Source organism: Pagrus major, chromosome 10 (assembly GCF_040436345.1).
Source record: "Pagrus major chromosome 10, Pma_NU_1.0".
Classification (NCBI taxonomy): Eukaryota; Metazoa; Chordata; class Actinopteri; order Spariformes; family Sparidae; genus Pagrus; species Pagrus major.
The window spans coordinates 17,381,595-17,402,767 of NC_133224.1; the positions used below are offsets into that span (position 1 = coordinate 17,381,595).

The 21,173-nt window shown below is 39.4% G+C and overlaps 2 protein-coding genes across 2 annotated transcripts in view; both read right to left on the bottom strand.

The window, feature by feature from the left end:
* On the bottom strand, positions 1-1,192 carry ccl36.1 (chemokine (C-C motif) ligand 36, duplicate 1). The gene is made up of 3 exons (XM_073475126.1): positions 1,056-1,192; positions 731-842; positions 1-344 (listed from the first exon to the last, which is right to left on the bottom strand). The coding sequence occupies exons 1-3, from the start codon at positions 1,123-1,125 to the stop codon at positions 251-253; spliced, it is 276 nt and encodes a 91-aa protein (XP_073331227.1). The 5' UTR covers positions 1,126-1,192; the 3' UTR covers positions 1-250.
* Positions 1,193-2,417: 1,225 nt separating this feature from the next.
* Positions 2,418-21,173, bottom strand: part of tbc1d14 (TBC1 domain family, member 14) — a 41,516-nt gene continuing 22,760 nt past the window's right edge. Inside the window, exons 5-15 of the mRNA XM_073474917.1 lie at positions 18,388-18,512; positions 16,881-16,963; positions 16,449-16,566; positions 14,612-14,718; positions 12,142-12,222; positions 11,973-12,061; positions 11,652-11,723; positions 8,438-8,566; positions 6,962-7,071; positions 5,315-5,573; positions 2,418-5,225 (exon numbers count right to left, since the gene is read on the bottom strand). Of these exons, the coding sequence (XP_073331018.1) occupies positions 5,169-5,225; positions 5,315-5,573; positions 6,962-7,071; positions 8,438-8,566; positions 11,652-11,723; positions 11,973-12,061; positions 12,142-12,222; positions 14,612-14,718; positions 16,449-16,566; positions 16,881-16,963; positions 18,388-18,512 (1,230 nt within the window). The 3' untranslated portion in view covers positions 2,418-5,168. The remainder of the gene's footprint in view (positions 5,226-5,314; positions 5,574-6,961; positions 7,072-8,437; positions 8,567-11,651; positions 11,724-11,972; positions 12,062-12,141; positions 12,223-14,611; positions 14,719-16,448; positions 16,567-16,880; positions 16,964-18,387; positions 18,513-21,173) is intronic.

Consider the following 21,173-nt stretch of genomic DNA (forward strand, 5'->3'; position numbering starts at 1 on the left):
TTTCACACTGTGTGTATGAGCTTTATTGTGGATAATACAAAGCATCCAAAAGACATTACAAAAACAAAGGATAAGTTGGTCAGGCTGCCTATGCAAACTTAAAATAACTCAATTTGGAGATTAAATCTTTACTTAACAGATACAATAACAGATTTGCACAACCAAGACCACACTGTAACATGCATTTCATAGTATGTGATTTGATAAAAGCGGCAAAAGCATCAGAAACTTGAAAGAGCAGGCAGCCGGTTTAAAAGGTGGTTTCGTCTAAGGTCCTCATGATGCCTTCAACCCAGGAGAGAGTCGGATCTGCACAGATGTGACGAGACTTCTGTGTGATCAGACTGAAGGAAAGAGGTGAAGATGTTAATGTCATTTTAATGGTCAATCTTTTTGTAAAGAACAATAAAAAATAGAATAAAGGAAACAGACACCAACAGTAGGATTTACAGCATTATTGTAATTCTAAATAATAATAATAATAATAATAATGATAATAATAATAATAATAATAATGATAATAATAATAATAATAATAATAATAATAATAATAATAATAATGATAATGATAATAATTTTCATCTTAAGGAAAAATAGAAATCTAGGGTGCACTTTTTTTAAAAATGTGCATAAGATCTAATTGATTGTATAGTAATAGTCACACTGAGTAGTACTTGTTAAACTTATTTAAGTCATTGTGTTAAAATAAACTCAAATTTGTAGCACTTACATGACTCCAGTCTTGGGGCAGCGATCATCAGTCAGGTAATATGAACGGATTAGTTTTTTGTTCACTCTTCTCGGGTAGAATTTGAAGCAGCAGTCTTCAGGGCCGATTTCACCTGAAGAAAAGACAATAAAGTAATGTATTATTAGGCTGTCCTGACAGCTTAAATAAGTATATGTGTGTATATGTGTGTATATATATATATATATATATATATATATATATATATATATATATATATATATATATATATATATATATATATATATATATATATATATATATACATATACATACATATGCATGTATAACACCAAGGTTAACTTACTCTTGCAGTTGACTGAGGAAAGCAGTGCAGCTCCCAAGATGCAGAGCAGAAGGATGTGACTGGTCTTCATTATGACGCTGTATTCTTCTGGTGAGACAGTAGAGATTAATATCACAACTGTTCTTCACCTGCAGTCAAGGGCATCTGAACTAAAGGTGGTGTGGTGTGTCACGTTTATCTCGATCAAAAATGTTTAAAGAAAAAAAAGGTGTAGGAAGATGGAGGGGGTTTGTGGTCTCAGGGTACTGAAGTTGCTAATGCGAAACTTTCCGCTCGATTTTTTTTTTTTTTTTTTTTTTTAAAGGTTGAGTGGTTGATTACAGAGGAAATGCCTTTGCGGTGAGCCAAGATGTAGCTCAAAGCATGAACCATGACTACAATTTTTTTTTTTTTTTAAACTAGAACTGGCCAAATGAGTGTCACACTTTGCTCAGCTGAATAAAAGTTTGATAGTCTTTGTCTTGTGGTGTACCTCTGGGCAGGGCCGTAGCCAAGGTTTTAGAAATACTGAGGTCATTCATCGTAGCCCTGCTAGGGGGGTGCAGGGTTAAGCCCCACTGCAGGAACATTTTGAAGACTATAGTATAAATATATGTTGAGAGTTAAAACTCCTGAAGACATACGTCAGTGCCAACAGGTAGAGGAAAACTGAACTACAATTCAGCAGAAGACAAGTGACAAATATGGACAATTTTGAAATCACTTTTTCAGTTCAGTTTCTTATCGCATTGAAATCACCATCACTGTCAAAAAAACTGAACAGAGGAGCTCAACTACAGTGGCTGTTCTTTTTGGAGCCAGGAACACTGCTTACCTGATCTGCTAGAGCCTGCTGCCAATAATATGCCCTTAAAATAAGAACATAGTGTAAATGTAATTCTTATTTACAGGACAATATAAAGTTTTGTATTACTGATCAACAGAATAGTTATGAGGTCACTGTAACATTTTGGTAATAATTGCTGAACAGACAGCTCTCTATCTGTCAAAATACGCCATACAGCTAAGTAGTTTTAGCAACTGGCAACTTTAATTTAACATTTTAGGGAGTTTATAAATTAGAATTTTTAATACAGACCCAAAAATAATAGAGGACATGTCCTCAGTGTCCTCAATGGCAGCTAATTGACCCCCTGCTTTTCTCCATTTGTTTTACCAATTGGACACGTAATCCAAGACACAATTATTAGTTTCCATTTTTACGCAGATGACACAGCTTTATTTCTCTTTTGACCCCACCAGTAACAACCAATTGCTCTTTCTCTCAGCGCATGCCTAAATGCAATAAACATTCAAACATGAATTCAGAGTAGTTTTTTCATTTTCCATTAAATATGAACAAAGAAACAGCACTGTTTCAAGTTGAATATGTACAGCTCTTTATTTTAATAAAACCATTGTTTATATACATTTCAAGTGAGATACAGCTGCATGGTAACCCTCTGCTGTCTCCATGTCTGTCCATCACTCCTCTACAGTACACGGGTCTCTTGAGGAAAAACAAAATAGAAAATTGCAAAACAAACAGAACCAAAGAAATTACAAATATCCAGTGAATAAAACAGCTTACTACACATTTCATTCAAATTTAGTTTGATTGAATTTTGTTTTGAGGATCATTCAGTGTTGTCCAGTGTGATAGAAGGGCAGGAAGCAGGTAGTGTTGGTAGAGCTGGGAGGGTCAATTCATACACAGGCCAGCCTTTAAATGTAACAACTAACCCAGTAACTAAAAGATCATTCTTAAACACATATACACATGAAAAACACACACTTGTATCATCAGCTGGTCACAACTTAAGCACAAAAAATAAAGGATGACAAACAGACAACCCGTTAAAACTTGTGAGTGATGACAAAGTGATGATGCGAGGCACAAATCAAAGGCTTCCATTAACGTGCAAAAAGCTTTATTGCAGTCCTGCCGTGTGTCGCCACACTGGGGGAGTCGGGGAGGGGAGGGGGGAGTGCATCAAGAAGAGTGATCAGAAGTCTTTCTGCATTTGAGATTTCATTTGATGAACATACTGTGCAAAATGGGCAAAATTACATTTAACAAACTGTTGCTTTTCTTGCAGGATCAACAGTACAGATGGTACTTCACTTTAACTTAGCACTGTCAGGCTAGGCTGTGTGAACTCATCAAAACAATGCTGGTCATGACGCTTGATATAAATATTGGCACCCCCCACCACTGGTCAGGGTGGAGTTGCACATTAACCATGATGTGAACGCAGCGGCGACACACTGACGACCTCAAAGAACAGCAGCCACAAAGTCAGAGATGAAATAGTCACACCTGCCGCCATCTCACCACTGACATGCAGACAGTCCGTATGACAGGAAACCAGAATCTGTCATCTAAACAAAACAACTAGCCAATTATTTACATGCCATGGTCTTCTTGCAAGTTTTGCTTTGCTTGGGTCTGGTTCTTGTGTTAAAGGAAAAGCTTACCCAAAAATGGAAATTCCACTTATTATCTACTCACCCCCATCCTGATGGAAAGTCAGAAATTCTACGAACCTTCATCCAAGTTTCCATCAACATTGTCATGAGTAGATAGCGACTGGATTTTTTTCATTTTGAGGTGAACTGTTCCTTTGAAGGCAGACAAAGGTGGTGAGAAACTATAGTCAACAATTGAAATCACCATTTTGCAAAGCTAAACAACAAGATGGACAGATGTTAAATCACAGACATGCCACAGACACTCAACAGGCTGCCCTGTAGCTTACTGTCAGGGCTTTTAGAGCGCCTACACAATATACTTGACACTTGATGATGTCCTCAAATTGCTTTCTGTTTTGTCCAACCTACTGTCCAAAACTCAAACAAATTCAATGTACTATCAGACAAAGAAAGCAGCAACTCCACACAACTAAGATGCTGGAAAAAGGGAATGTTTTTGCATTTTTGTTTCAATGATGACTAAAACGATTATTTTTCTGTCATTCTTCACTTAATTAGGTGGGGAGAGGCTCAGCAGCAACCCTTCATTTGACTGGAACAAGTCATGTTTATGTCTGTTTGATAAATATTAAATAAATACAAAATTTAAAGACATCACACTCACACCCAGAAATCAGGAATCACAACACTTACAAGCTGAAATGTACCTCAAACAAAGGTGGGGGTGGGGGGGTGGGAGTCCATGTCTGACACTGCATGTTGTGTGCTTCTAACAGCAACACATTACCTCATTATTTACTCCAGTTTCATCGATGTAAATATACTGTAAAACGCATTTACAGGCAGCTTATCGCCTCTTTTTAGAGGGTTCAAACATTTAATTAAATGTAACAATGTGGTGCTCTCTCTCAGAGACACCAGACTTCAGGTGTTTAACCTACAGCATGAAGGTTATGTGCATTTTCATGGATTTTAACTCTCTTCGAGACAGAGTTGACTTCATGGAATGGTTCAGGAAACACACAAACTGAAAAGCACACGAGGTCCAAAAGACAAAATCAAACATGAAGGAATGGTTGAAGTTTGGAGAGAAAAGGTGCAGAAAACAAAGATATTGAGACAAACCGAGACACACAGATGCGAGCTGAGGTTCCACTTAACATATTTCAACGCTGTCAGACTCTGAAGATGTCATTTTGGGACATTACGATTACTTTCCCTGACTAATATTTAATTACAGATTGGGAGGTCATACATAGACTTTTTGTCGTAAAACAGCCAAATGTGAACTGAAGTGGAACTGTAGCTAGAAAGACAGCAGAGAATAAAAAGTGAAAGATTCGGGTCGTAACTGGCATCTCTGATTTCCTCCGGTCTATGGAGACCTGAGTCAGCCCAGTAGGTGGAGGTGTGTGTGGGAGTGTGATACATTCTTCAGCCTCTGCCAGCTACATTTTCCAGTCCACTGCTGGGCCTCGGAGCAACGGAGGGGTGGTGGGAGATAAATAAGGCCTCGTATCCTTTTCACACCCTTCCCTTCAGGGTCCTGGATCCAGTTAGAGCAGTGACACAGCTCCACAGGTTTATCACAGCGGCTACAACCAGATATGTCCCATAGATGTTGAACACAGGTCTTTCTCAGGTCCATCCGTCTTCTATGAGTCAAATTTTTCTGGCTGAGTCTGTTAGTGTGATCTCAGCTCAGCGCTTCAGCACTGGGCTGCCTCGCTCCGGATCTTTCTGTAATGCCTGTAGGACCTGAGCAGACAAAGGGAGCTGCTGTTAAAAAATTACGTGAGAAACAGTGCCAACAAAACACCGTAAAATGCAAAGCTGCAACATCCTACCTGCGCCCACTTCCTGTTGCGGCTTGCCATGTGAACGGCAGCGATGTGCTGGAAGAGCTGCTCGGCGGGGATGAGGTCGGGCAGTCGCGTCAGGAACTGAGCCATGTGGATGAAGTCCATGCAGGTCAAGACATCCTGATAGAGACGCAGCAGGCCCAGCGCCGTGCGGAACAGGAACTCCTCGCCATCTCGGCAGAACACATCCCACACCCGACATGCCAAGTCCAACGGCAACGACTTACTGTACAGAGTGAAGATCCTGGAGGGAGGGAAACAGAGAGAGACAGTGCACATTAGATAATACAGTAACTCAGTTCAAAATGATGCACACATGAAAACAAGGAACAAGCACATACATATCTGAATCTGTGAGGTACTTTTGCAACTGTATATTATTAAGTGGTATCCTCAGAGGTTTAAAAATTAAGCCAACGCAGAAGTACCAAAAACTGCAGTTCCTCAAATGGCCACTTGAAGCTGACTCCAAAACAAAAGTTATAATGCCCAACTTTACAACAAAAACAATGCTACGCTTTCCCAGGCTTTGACTGATAGCTAGCCATGAGTTGTCTACTGGGCTTCACCTCAGCTAACTGCAGTCACTGATCTTGACCTCTCGTCCGTGTTTGTGGTGTTGATGCCTTCTGGAGAATTTTAATGCAAATATCGGATGAATAATATGTCTTGCTGTGTGGTTAAATGTACTAACAAACCAGAGCGGCGGGAGAGACCCTGGTGTTTTGGATCATGAGTGACCTTGTTAACCGGCAGACAGCTACTGCAGCTGGCGAGCTCTGGAGGAGACAGCCGTGGGCAGAACCCAGAGCTTCTGGAGGAATCAACACCCAGAGTCGAGGAGAGCACAGAGTTTGTGTTGTAAAGTTTCAGGATTAAAAGTGGATTTTTCTTCACTTTCTCTTCTCAACCTGTCTGCCATGAAATATGTCCAATATTCACTCTATGTTAGCTCTGTTTTGGTCTTTACCAACTCCCAAGGGAAATATCTGGCTCTTTAGCTGCTAAAATGCTCTTAGCACTGCTGGATCTACTACAGGAGTTTAGATTGACATTAAAATGCAATGAAATGTAGTGATAAGCTTGAAAATGTCCAATTAAAGTCAAATCAATTTTGTTTTGCATGTTCATAAGCATTTGTAAAATTGGATGGAAATTGTGACATTAGATACATATAATGCCCTAGCCACTCTATTTATAAAAGCTGGGTGTGGTGTGGGTGATATAAGCGTGAAATAGAAATGTAGAAATTTCCCCAGTAAGTGGGTGGACTACTGAGACCCCAGCCCACACTACCGACCATGCCATTTTCTGAGAATCACACCTGACACTGAAACTGTGAAGGGTTCAATGTGGGTAAAGTGTCAAATTGTGAGAGAACAACACGTAACACATTTTTAACATGATGGGGAACAAAGTGCACTGCATGTGTGTAGGTGGATAACATATATAGTTACTACTGAAGCTGTGAAATGACATAATGGCAAGTAGTTCAAAGAGGTACTGTTAGGGTCCTAACACTGTAGTTCAATGTAAGTATGTAATTTTAGTTTCAATAAAGTTATTTTAGAGGAGAGGAAATGAGGCCATCTGGAGGAAACAACACAAAATATGAAAGATTGAGAAACTCACCAGTCGATTAAATAAATATCAGGGGTCAAGTTGTTTTTCTTGAAATGTGCAAAAAGCTTTGGTAGATTTTCTTCAAAGAACACTTCAAATGCCGAAAAGTAGGTCAACATCTGCAGAGAGAGGAGAAGGTGGTCTTATAGAGCGACACACACACAAAAACCACGATGTTTATGAAGCAGTGAGACACCTGAAATGGTAGATGATGATTTCTGTGGTGTCAGAGAAATGAGTGTGGAAGGTTTTCAGTGAAATCTGCTATCAAACAGCACATCGCACATCTGTATCCACTGCAAGGGATTCATTTTTGGTTTCAAAATACAGTGACAGGCAGTGATGAGCTTGAAAATGGTAATCAAAATCAAATATCTTTTTTTGCATGCCAGCCACTTGCATATTTATGACAGCATTTGGCAGGTGCCAATTTTGTGCCCTGTTTATGAGCAACAAGACACACACAAAGCCAAAAAATCTGTTTTCAGCTTCTTAAATGTGAATATTTTATTTTTTATTTTATTCTCCAATTTTAAACTGAGTATTTTTTTATTTGTTCAGCCAGCAGTCTAAAACGAGACACGACCATGGCCTTTTATAAACCCGATGATTAATCAAGAAAATAACTGACATATGAATCGATAATCAAAATTATCACGAGTTGCAAAATGTAAAATGATGCTCTTAGATAAAGGGCAGCAGTGTTAAAATGCAATAGAACTAATTCAACGTGTACTGAATGAAATATACTTATCAACAAATATGGTATAAATCTGGGAATTACTTTTTTTCCAGGGCCAATACAGATACCAATAACCAATAATTGAAACCGATATACATTTGCTGTAATGGATAAATACTGATAATCTGAAAAATGCTGAATATTAGCGCTGATAGTATAAATATCCTTAGTATAAATATACTGTCAAGATCTTAAAATCTGATTAGACTGCTAATGATTGTATTCTAAATTGTGTAGTGTTGACATGTTTTGCTGCCCCGTCTTTTTAAAACATTTCTATCGATATTTGAATATTTTTTCTGTTTTTTTATGTGACAACTTTTTTGTACTTCTTTCTGACAAAAGTCAGGGTCAGGGAGGGTTTATATCATATGGTAAGTGTTATATTCTTGGTATGGCCCCTTGACTCCACAGGATAAAATACTATTTTGTGCAACCTTTTTCAGTCTAATAAATAAATCCAGTGTGTGTATACTATTAATTCTTTTTACTTCAGATCTAAAAATAAGATGAGTGTGCCCCTTTGTATAAATATATTGTTTCCAAGGTCAAGAATAAACTTCCACACTCATGAAATGTAAAATATAAAAACAGTCCTGGTCAACAAGCTGATCTGGTATCTGATCGAGCTCTAACAATTCTAAATGTCATGTCAAAGTCGTGTGCAAAGTGCATTTACAGGCATTGTTTGTTAAGTGTATGTGCATGTGGAAATCTGTACGTGTGTACGTGTGTGTACTAACAAGGCTGTGGTCGACTCTGAAAAAGGCCATCTGACAGGGCTTGTTGAGCAGGTTGGCAAAAGCTATAAAGGCATCGGCTGTGTCCAGGTTCAGGATCAGCACTGCTGCGATGAACGACATTCCCTGCACCTAAACACACACACACACAAAACACAGGAAAGAAACAGTTAACAAGGCTTAAAAAAAAAATGTGTTGATATGAAATGTAAACTTTGACATCTAACTCTGAATGTGAGAACAGGAAAAGACAATGGCAGCAAGTTAACACCAGCTAAAGGCGAATTTTGCACCACACCATCGACACTGTTGCTTTTTTAAGCGCTCAATTTAAATCTGATTTAAAACGGTCTCTTACACTCATAAATAGCCGGGCTTTCAGCGTGGATATTAAACTGGTAGAGATGAAAGGCTGACACAGACACATGCACAGAGCAAAACAAATTACAAAATCTAGCATTCACCGCTGTGTGCAGCCTTTTTTTTTTGTATGTGTGTAGCAGCTCATGGGTTGGGGTCAGTGCAGGAAGTCACACTCATTTCTACCAAGTATAGACAGCGTGGGTCTGCAGTGAGAAGCAGCAAGGCAAACCGCAGCATTTACAAGCAAAATGTGGAACTGAAGAGTTACAGCAGTGCACAAATGAGTTCAAAGTTAGAGCGAAGCATGGTGTCCAAACATAATTATCAATTTAATTCTGGTGCAAAGTGCTGAGTTTACACTTTGCTCTCCAAAGTTTGATGTCAACAATATAAGATGTATCAGGAGACGTTTTAAATGCAACATACAAACAGATACAAGCATCAAGAGGAGGGATTTAATGTTTAACATGAGTCTGGGAACAGAGCGCGATGAATCACATAATCAGTAATTCTCCTCCTTTAATCCACCCTCCTCTTGCCTCTGAGAAGATGCAGAGGTTTGCTTAGTGGGAAATCACACCTACACACTGTAGAAATGCCTTGCTCAAACCACTGGGCACTGCACTGTAGAGCTGTACTGAACATGAGTCTGGTTTGAGTTCATCTTGTGATTGAATGACTGTGCTGAAGCAGTGATGTGAACCTCAGAAGAGCCTGACGCTCAAATGAAAACTCATCCTGACTTGAGTTGAGTGCTCAGGTTCTCTTACAGCTGTGTGCATCTGGTCTGCTGTGGTTTCTAGATAGTCTTGTTTTATTACATCTGACCTGGGATCAGTCTCATGTTGTGCCTCTGTTGAGATCAATGACCTTGAGCTGGTCAATTAGAAATATTGGTGGTGACAGATTTCATGTTTCATATATTGAAGGGAGGTGAACCATGTTTCTGGTTACAACCACAGCAAGCTGACAAAAAATATAAATACACATATAATTTACATAACAAATGATCAATAATTTGGATTCATTTCTGTTCTTCTTTCTATTTATAATGATAGTGATGATAGATATGGTGACAGATAATTTAGCATCTGTACTCCTGGAGAGTGTATATTAGCAGAATGAGCACTGAAGCTCACAGCTATCACACACAAATAAGAGAAACTAGTTTTACTTCATATATAACAGGGCAAAGTTAGTAACAACTAAAAGCATCCTTAAATATTTATTTCGGCAACACTTTATAATAACCATAATTAATAAATAAATGGTAAATTTAGTAAATTAAACATTAGTTGATAATTATTTTGCTGTTAACACTAAAATGCTTTATAAACATATATTATGGATTGTATATTGTGAAGTTGCAACTGATGTTTCTTAAACTTTGTAAATGGAAAATAAATACTGTATAGTTCATCTATAAACATTGTCTAGATGGCCATTATGAAGTTGCAATTGATGTGTATAATACTTTTCAATTCCTAAGAAATGGTTTCTAAAGCATTTTTTTATTAACAGTGAAATAACTATAAACTAATGTTTAGTTAACTAGAAGACTTCCATTTATAAATGATGGTTTTCATATGGGAGTGTTACCCAATGTTTTAGTCAACTTTTCTTTTTGTATGAATTTTATTCATACTTTGTTTAATTTTAGCCGATAACAAAAATACATTCAGAGTTAAATTTTCCCTTTAGAGATGTGAGCTGTTCCAGTAAACAAAGACCCAGTGTGTACAGACAGCAGAACAGAGGAGGGAATCACAACTGAGAAGCTTCTTACACGGTAGAGTTTAGCTCAGGGAGGCTTCAGGATGGAAATGCACTGAGTCACACAGTTGGCACAAAGAATATCGTCTACCCGCTGTCTGACAGACACCTCACACTCAGTCGAATACCGTGAGGCATCAGTCATCCAGACCGCATGATCGACAATAATAGACTATGTAGGAGTTATGTGGGAGATGGAGTCTGTGATATGTTATCTAACCTTGATAGTACGCAAGTATCACTACTGCACATTACTGGAGACTGTATACCAATACGCAATGTGTTGTCTTACTTTTCTCCCAATTTAATATTGACAAAATCAGTAAAAATATCATATATAAAGAGACACAGGCATTAAGACCCATAAAACAAAAACTATTATAAGGCTTAGTGCTCATTTTTAATAAAGAGGCAATAGTGGAGGCAGCATTGTAGACGGAGGTGGTCTCTGAGGCCATTAAATACATCACGATGTGTTGATGAACATAATTTCCAGTACTTTTGGACGTCTGCGTTTGTTCAAGCTTCTACACTGTGTCCTATGTTCATCTCGCGTCAGCTATATAACTATTACTGCATTGCTTCGTATGGATCAGTAAGCTTTCAGAAAAGGTGAACAAATACGGACGAAATTAGTACAGACAGAGGTTTCCGCATCTAACAATGAGCATAAATGAGCCTTTAAGCACAGCACCCAAGCCAAATAAATGTCAAGTCAATGTGGAGAGCATCAAAACTAAATGACAGATCTGATGGTTGTAGTTAGTTACCAGTAAACTTTTTTAGCAAGTTTGATCATTAAGCTTTATGGTTGTTGATTATTTATTATCTGCTTCATGTGAAATTGCATATTCTTTGAATATGCATATAAAGAAAGAATTTTTCTTTCCAGGGGACCCCCTGTCAAATCTGTCCACCAGAGCCTTTCATAAACCCAGGGAATAATACTGGTTTTGTTTAGCTACTTCGAGGCTTCATGACTGTTTTCTTAAAAAAGGTGCAGTACACTGAGAATAGGTACAAAATGTGCTGAAGTATCACAACAGGATGTAATGCTGTGTTTTGTGTGTGTGTGACTTACGTAGCCAACGTCTGGCCGGTAACAAGTGTATGCCCCCAGAATGCTGTGCAGCACATCATGATATGGCCCACCCTGATGAAGACATAATGAAGACAATTTAACAAAGAGGCGAGAAATACTCCTGTACACACATGCTTCCCCAGAAATCTAATGTGATACAACGTTGATACAATAACGTCAGAGTGAATGAGCTTCACTGTTTCTTGCCCACGTTGCCATGGTAACATTGTATTCAATTAAAAAGGCTGACAAAGACATCTTCTCGATGTCAACAGACTCCTCTAAAACATCAGTCTTGTATGAGGTGGTTCTCTCACTGACCTGCTGGAAGATACACAGGTGGGGGAAAGTTCTTGAGATGTCCAGCTTGATCAGCTCCAGGCTTGACTCCCGATCTGACGAACCAGCATCTGGTAGACATGGTCAAACATTAGGAAGCACTAAGACAACATTAAGGAAATGGCCGGTGCATTTTTCATTCTGCCTCTACCTTCAATTTCAGGCTCTGAGGAAAGTGCTAGCGAGGTCCTCCACTTCTCTTTCGCCCGGGCCAAACAGATGTTATACAGCTCTGCAGGGACACATAACAGCACAGCACAGTCAATATGAGAGAACGAGGAGAACACAGAGGCCTGAGATACTGAGCAGAGAACATGATGACTGGACAGAAACCATTTCAGGTGATAAAAGGATTTAGCTCTCTACATTATTCTGCAACAGAAACACTAAAGGTGATTAAAGGAAACACATCTAGCTCCATTTCCAGCAGACATTCATTTTTGTTGCAGTACACTGAACCTCCCGGCCTGTGCTCTGACCTGTGGCTGCCCTCTAGTGATGAGATGCTGGAGTGAAATAATGAGCTTTTCTGAGTCATGACACAGAGCCCTGCACTGGTGGCCCTGATCTTGTGCAGGACAAACACCAGCAGATTAATATTGACTGCAGACAATGGCAACTACAGGCCACGCTGAACAGAGTCGTAAGCAGCTGAAATGAGAACTGCAGTCTAATGTGAAGATGTTCTTTGGGAATAAAAGAGTAAATATAAAGATATCTGAACATAAACATCAAATCATTTATCTCTATTTTTGTTGATGCCCAACTTTTTGAAGCACATAATTTGCGTTTGAGGGATTAAAACAGGAAGTATAGCGTTGCCGTCATGAATTCAGTGAGTTAACTGTGGGCTACAACTTGAGTCTGGTTTATTTTTGCCTATATTTGCTCACATTTTGGAAAAAAGTGGCATAATTAAAAAGTATGTGGAATTAGCTATTAGCAGTTCCTGTTTACAGTACACTCATGAATGTATAGACAACTATCGGTAGATTACTTTAATACTGAATAAAACTTAAAAACAAGATGCTTTAAATAAATATGTTGTACTTAGTTTCTCAGCAGTAAATCTTTCTAACATATTGTCACACTGATGCTGAAAATGTAATCTTAACGCTAACTGTATGACATAAGACTGTCCTACACATGCACAAGGGGGTGGAGCGGTGTTAATGTTCTGAGTTTTACAAGGAGCAACTTTACTCATTTAAAGTCTGAGTTGTCTGCAGAATCCGTGTGGGCCTGGTCATCAGACAAAAACAGTGTGAGTCACCAAATCTGAAAATTGGTGTATCATGTCTGTGTGTTCAGATCTGACTACAATAACGCGACTATTTTTTGAAAAAAATTGCAGCAATCAGCAGCTAATAATTTTTAAAGTACCTCTGTAGCCTCCATGAGCTGTGTGTCATAGCTGCTGCAACTACTGACAGTCAATAAACAGCTGAATCTGCAGGTCGAACTGCAATAACTAACTTCCTGTTGTTTAAAAACACCAGCAAGTCACCTTTACCTCACACTGAAACTTTGCCGCACGTCTCTCCCTCATACAGGCAGAAGACTGTAACATGCTTCCAGATTAATGATTAACAGCGTATAGTCACACTGAAGTAATAGCCTGGAATGACATTGACTGCCTTTTCTATTTATGAAATCATGAATTTTTGATTTAAGAAAATATGCTGAATCAGATTGTTACACAATACATTAGTATCAAGACTTTAGCTTTTCACTAGCATTAGAAGTAGTAGTTGTAGTTGACAGTACAGTAGTAGTAATGCAGGCACTAGCAATAGAAACCTTAGTACGACTAGCTGAAGCAAACCTAGTAAAAATGCTAGTGGTGGTATTAGCAGAAGTAATAACACAACTTTACTTAAAATGGAGGAATATTGTCACTGAGCTGCTATTCATAAAAGACAGACACTTTAGAAGGGGACTGAGCTTTGGATGAGTGTGTGTGTGTGTGTGTGTGTGTGTGTGTGTGTGTGTGTGTGTGTGTGTGTGTGTGTGTGTGTGTGTGTGTGTGTGTGTGTGTGTGTGAGTGATAACACATTGGACTGTGCTCCATGTAAAAGGCTGAGTAGTACAAAGCAGAGTGGGTTCAGCTCAGCAGTCAGCGAGAGCTTATCTTCAAGTAGCCCTGAGGGTGCTGAGGAGCTTCCTCTGTGTGAAAGTGGAGAGTGAGTTTGCAGAGTGTGTTTGTATGCATGTGTGTGTGTTTGTATGCATGTGTATGTGTTTGTATGCATGTGTATGTGTGTGCAATTCTGACTAGAGAACAAATTGAAATGCTGCGTGTTTCCTCTTGTACTGGGGGAATCATTTGACCGTGCTACGTCTTAATAGACACACTCTTCCTTCCTCTTTTATCCATCATACTGCCACTTATTAAATTACAAACAGAGACGAATAGGTACACACATCTTTGTGTGTGTGTGTGTGAGTCCAGTATATGTGTAAGTGGACGGTGCTATCCGTTTGATCCAAGAGATCAAACTGTCTTGTTTTTGAGTGCAAAACAAAGATCAGTCAGGTAACAGTGCAAACATTATATGACAATCACAGGTTTACAGATAACACACACTGTCGGATGCACACACATGCTAACACCCACGCACCGTGTGTGATGTTGAGCTCGTTGCCCACAGCCAGGCTCCACACTTTGCCTCTGACACTGGGGGGGATGCCCTGCCACCAGAGGTCTCTCACTCGGCGAGATGTACACCTGCAAGAGGGCAGAAAGTGGAAAGGAAGTTAAGGAGGTTAATTATTTATGACTTTCATACAGAAATCATCATTTGCCGATCAGAGCCAGAAGGGGGCAGGGTGAGTCCTTCCAATGCTGCTGAAGACAACCCTTATTTTACAATGTTGCCCCTCTAATTCAGAGTAGTCCATCTGTCGGAGGAGTTTTTAGGAGAGTGTGACGTCCTGTGCATTACAGAGACTCGATTTGAAAAGCAAGATCACATGAACTCTCTACACAAAACCTTAATTTTTGTCTGGGAAAGAACTACTAATCACAGTCCGAGCCCTTACACCTCTCCCTTTACATTAAGACAGCAAGACTGTATGACTAGGAGGTAGAACAGAGGCACTGACATTGATATTAATTTGAATCAACGTGCTGGAATGTAGCATGTTGAAGCAATAGGAGGCAGTTCTGTTGTAAAAACAGGTTTTGTTTTGTTAATCTCATTATGAGTCATTATGATTTGTTTTTGTTTCCTCCCTGTAGTGCTGCTCTGCAGCAACTGTTCACTATATGCTCCCAATATGGTGCTGACTGTGACATCAAAATAGATGCCAACAATGGTCATGTGCTATAATGATGATTTGGTGGAATGGAAAGAAGACAGAGTATTAGTGTTCTTCATGTAGGCCTGAGGGATGTAATGTGTCGGTCGCCATTCTACAGCAATGTAATGGCTGAATGAGACATATAATGACTGTGTAATAAAGTTTATGCTCAGGGCAACACATTGTACACACTATACATATATTCAATGTATTGAACTGAGGTCCTTTCAGCGCCAACATATAATTCTCGACTGTGGTGTAGGTTTAACAACTGCAGTGTGCAGAGTTGTACAGTCATTAAAGATGGTGCTATCAGGAAGATAGTGGTTGGCAAAAATGTTTTAGTCATAAATTCATAAGTGTAAATAGGGTATCGACAGTGGTGATGATGGTGATGATAATATTATGAGATATGGATGATATTTGTATGAAATGTATGGAAATATCATTGTATATTAAATTGTTTCTCTTCTATGCACTGTGGATCTGAGATTAGGTGAAGTGCCTGGGGTCAAGTGGGATCACAAGCCTTGTTGCTATGGCAGGATGGATCAAACTACATTGCCCACACAAACAGAGGAGTAACTGAGCAAACCCAATTGTATATAAAAATAACTATCACCATTTTCAGCTTTAATATGTTCCATGCTCAATCTCTGATTTATAATTGATTCTGAAGCTAAATGCTGACTCAGTGAGGGCAAGTGACTGCATTTAATTTGACGTGAAGCACTTCCCGGAGGAACGTGGCTGCTTTTCAACTTTAATTTTCCATGCTAAATCCAGTTACAGTTCATTTAAGCATGATGCCACTAAAACACCAAAACAGACCAATGAGAAATAAGTTTCAAACCAGACTAATTTCAAAACACAACAGTTACAGACTACTCTGATCCATTAATGTCTAGAAAAGGAATAAAATCAAGATCCCTTCTTTGTTTGAAGAATTGCAAAGTATTTTGGAAAATCATTACTTTTATTATTATCTAAACTAAACTCAGGCAAATTCACAAACGCATTGCTGTCCCAGCATTGTACCTGGCTGCAAAACTTTATGGGCATGTTGGCGCTGTAACATAACCAGTGCATATTGTTTTTTGTAAATTGGACCTTGAGACGGACAGAATTCTCCCATCAGTCTTTGTGTGTACTCACACTGTACTCCAGTTAGGCAAGATCTCCTGGTTCCAGGTCTGGGCAGCTGTGCCAATGCTCTCCTCGAGCTTACACCGATCCTCCAGCTGCTTCTTTCTCTTTTGAGCCTCCTTCAACTCTGCAGACGAGAGTGAGGTGGTTAGATCCAAAAAGAAAGAGGTTAAGTTGGAAGAGAGAAAGTGGGCTGAAAAGAGACAGAGTCTGTTCAGTCCTGCAGTGGTGTGGCTAGCTTTACAGAAAAGTGGAAGAAAAATATATGGCAATTGATTGCTATGGCAGAATGGATCAAACTACATTGCTATCCAGCTTTAAAGATTCCAGTTTGTAGCTGTGGTGAATTCTAGGGCTGCAGAGAGGACCTGACTTTCTGCAGTTGAACGCTCTGGTAGAAGATGGTAAGAGAACACTGATTACTTTGCCAAATGAGCTCACCTCTCTTCTTGGCCTGGGCCACCATCTCTTCATACTGTTGTCTGTGTTTCTGTGCCTCCTCAGCCGGCTTGGCAGGCAGATTACTGCAGCACACAAACATCAACGGCAAAAGAAACAGGTTAGTGACTATGTGTTCCCTAAGCTCAACATGCATTATTCATGTCAAGCAGGTTTGAGTGGTATTAAGAGGAAAACATACACAGACAAAGGAGCATGACAGGAGCCCTCCCCTCACCTCAAATACCATTTGGAAGCTTTTCTGGAGGTTTCATTGACACCAAATTTATAATGTTCTCATTAGAAATGGGAAAATCTACATTCTAAGACAATAATTTGTGCTGATGAAGACCATTCCATACACAGTTTTTATAGGGACAGAGCAAGTTAATGAACATCAGTAAAAAATTCACAATGTAAACATGCTGGATTTAGCAAGCGTTGGTCTGCTCTTGCTCCACTTTGAGGATGAGCAACTGAACGGCGACAGGACATTAATCATTCACAAAGTCGTGACAAAAAATAAACAACAGGGTAGATTTTAACTGGTGAATGCCTGTTTGGTGACTCAACCTCCAAAGACTTTCCAACACACTGGCCGGTAAGGTTTTGTACCAAAACAGTCAGAAAAAGAGTTTTGATGTCATTTACAGGCGCGCTGCTTCTATCCTCTCTGCTGTCTGTGTCGGAGTTGACACACACAAAGGGGCGAGGACTTCATGGCCATACGAGAATAGATTTCGAGGCTTTACGAGGTGCACTTGAATGAACAATGCAGGGTTCACTTTTGTCATTTGTCAATCTGAGTGGATGCCCTAGTAAGGATGACATTTGATTGCAGTGCTTGTTTTTTTCAAAGCCAATTACAACGAAAAAAACAACAACTCATCTTCCATTCTACAAATATAGATAAATAACTGTTCTGGTTTATTTCTACCAGTAGGGGGAGGCAGTGAAGAAGAGAAAGAGGTTGAAAGTGCCATGCAACAACAGACCTGAGCAGCAGCAGAACTCAGTTTTGCCAGTCATAGTGTTAGCTAGATTTCCTGTGTGAACACGAGGAAGTTTATTTGAAACCATGCTATTGTTTTCATTTTATTCACTTTTCACGTTTCCCAGCACGTGCTAATCTTGCAGCTGAGCAGCAACACTGAATGGAAGATGAGACCCACCATACGTCTGCCTGTATGTTAACAAAATGTAAAATGCTAAAAAAAAAAAGCAGGGTAATGGAGCCATGCTGCCGAAAGGCTATTAAACTTTCAGCAGCACTTCTCTTTCACCGCCTGTGATACAAACAGGGACACAGTGAGAGCTGGAACAATACTGAATAGAGTCTAATGACCCGGCATTGGAAGGACTGATACAGAAGGAATGAGGGGAAGATGAAGATAGAAGACAACAGACAAGGCTTTATTGTCTGATAAGCAAACTTCAGTGGCAGTTAGTCAGAATGAAAAATGTGGGATAGTCCAACAACCAAAAGATCTAAGACTGTGTGTTTACATACGCAGGTCTGTCCTCCAGTATAAGTGCGGTGGTGGAGAGGGGCTCAAAGTCCAGGTTTTTCCTTACACTCTGCCTAGGAGACGTCGGGTTGCCAGGTCCAGCTCTGCCACTCTTTGTTTCATATTCCTGACAGACAACAAAAGTGGGGTTTTAATTACAACAGTGTTGCAGGGAAAACAACTTGCTTTTTAGGTCAGTTTCATTTGGCCTATATTTACTTTCACATTGCCACCGGCAATGTGAGGTCTGCCACACTGACACAAACACACACACACACACACACAAATATATATATACACACACACACATACACATATACATATACACACACATACACACACACACACACACACACACATATACACACATATACACACACACACACACAGACTGACAGTCGACAGACATACGATTGGGAAACAACAGAGAAAACTGCCACAAAGGTAGGGTTGGGCCAATTAAAACATTTCAAACCAGTACTTTACTTAGTCATACAGGATAGGACTGGAAATCCCAAATTTTAACTTCTAAGTGTCGCACGTGACCTAGCCGCTACCAAATGGTACATAATGAGAGTCCATGAAGGAGAGTGTAAATGCACCACACAACCATTCTACTTAACTTTTCTTTCTTCTAATGTTTAACAGCATAATAATAGATACAATGTATAAAAATAAAGAAAAAAACAGTATCTTCTCTGTATTCAATAAGGCCTCTGTAAATAACAATATAATAATACAAATATTAGGTTAATCTTATGTTATTGCAATGTGCATTGTGTTGTGCATCATGGGACTGCCAGTGGACGCCAACAGCCATGCAAACAATACATGTCATATTGCTTATTACCAATTTAATACAAGCTGGATTTAGCACAGTTGGCATTCATGTTGCTAAATATATATCTAATATCGAAACATTTTAGTTAAAAAAAAATAGCAAAACCTGGAATGGTCACTGCCTCAAAACTAATGTTGTGATATGAAATAGACTGCAGGGATTTAAAGGTTCGGGAGAGGAAAAGAAAGGCATGTACATGAAGTCATAGACAAACACAGAATTATCTTCTTTGCTGTGAAAACCTTGTGACAATGCACTTATGGCCTCTGAGCATTTGTCAGCTGGTGTCTAATGAGTCTGGAAGTGTGATGCAGAACTACAGAAAGAGGCCATGTGACTTTTACAGCTAAGGCCTCCCAGCAGTTTAACAAAAGGTCATCTAGCAGCTGACTTACAGGTTGTGTGTGCATGAGTGTGTGTGCGTCTTAGCAGCTCTGAGCTTTAATCCAGAAGTCAGCACTAAGGAGCTGACAGAGCACCAGTTCAGGAAAGACCTTCAAAGGAGGCTTCTGGAAGATGCTACATTGTCTCACTAGTTAATTAGGAAGCTACTGTAAATAGGGCAAGTGCAATATGAGTGCACACACACACACCCCTCTGCATGTCCAAAATGGCCTCCAGTGTGTGTCGAGCTGGTTAATAATGCAGGCTGAGGACTGCAAGCAATCAGCTTAACACTGTGCTGCCATAGGGACGTTCACATTGATCAGCACGGGCTACAACAGAGACAGGAAAATCTATTCCTACCAGGAGCGTGTGTGTGCGTGCGTGACTGTTAGTGATGCAACCAATGTTATTAATCTTTCTTGTGCCCTGCATTGGCCCTGAGGGACAAATAAAGGTAACTGAATCTGATTGAACTTTTGCTTGATGAAGATGAAAGGACATCAGAACAAACAGGGGATAAAAACTGTAAAGCCACCATGAATTAATTATAATAGACTAACATTTATTTAAAGAGCAGGTCAGAATGCTAAGTTCTTTACAGGATGAATAAATATGCCATAATACAAAAGAAAAAGCAGTAACAAGTGTCAACAGCCATGCTAGCAGCTCTGTGAAGCTCTTCTTAGGCACCACAGGGCTTTGATCTGAATGTTAACATCGGTGCACTCACAATAACAAAGCTAAAATTCTGGTGATTAGGAGGTTATGCTTTCAATGTTCACCGTCTTTGTTTTTAGGATTATTCTGCCATTGTAGAATATTTTCGAGTTACATGAGACGACCCCTAAACCTAACCCATGTAAAAAGAAAACAAATATTAAGAGAGTAGACATGTGACTTAAGTTATTAGGTGCAAGTCCCAAGTCAAGTGACTTCAAATCTCAAGTAATTTATATTCTGTCAAGTGAAGTTGCGAGTATTTACATGTATACATGTTCAACTAACTTGAAATTTGGAGGGATCTTTCCCTGTTGTTGGTTTCTGCATTTACTCCAGAGGAGGGGGCAACTGCTTTGTCACTGTCAAATCCAAAGTAGCCACGTTCTCCATTACTTAAGAGTGAGGTAATCAAAAAAGGTTTTTAAAAAGGAGGATAATGAGTTGTTAAGCCATTCCAGAGCCTTAAAGATCCATACGGTTTAAGAGTTAAGCTCAGATACAGATTTGCTAGTTGCTAAGGTGATTTGTACACTATTCTCAGGGAACAAAGTTAAATTCAAATTAAAGCTAAAATGAATAAAAATGCTTTCCCTTAAGCTCTAAGACACTGATTAAAATAATATCCAGTGCTGGATTAGGAGCTTCCACCGGGCACTGCTGTTGGGGAAAGCTGAAAGCAGAGACTTCAGCCTTAAAGAAGGGAGTAAACACAAAGGAGCAGTGGCTAGTATCTACGTTTAGACTCAAAACATAGGGCATAGCAGGGAAGCTACTTAGGTGCAGATAAGAAGTCAAGAAATAAGAAGAGTAGGGAGATGGAAAAGAGGTGAGAGGAGGAGA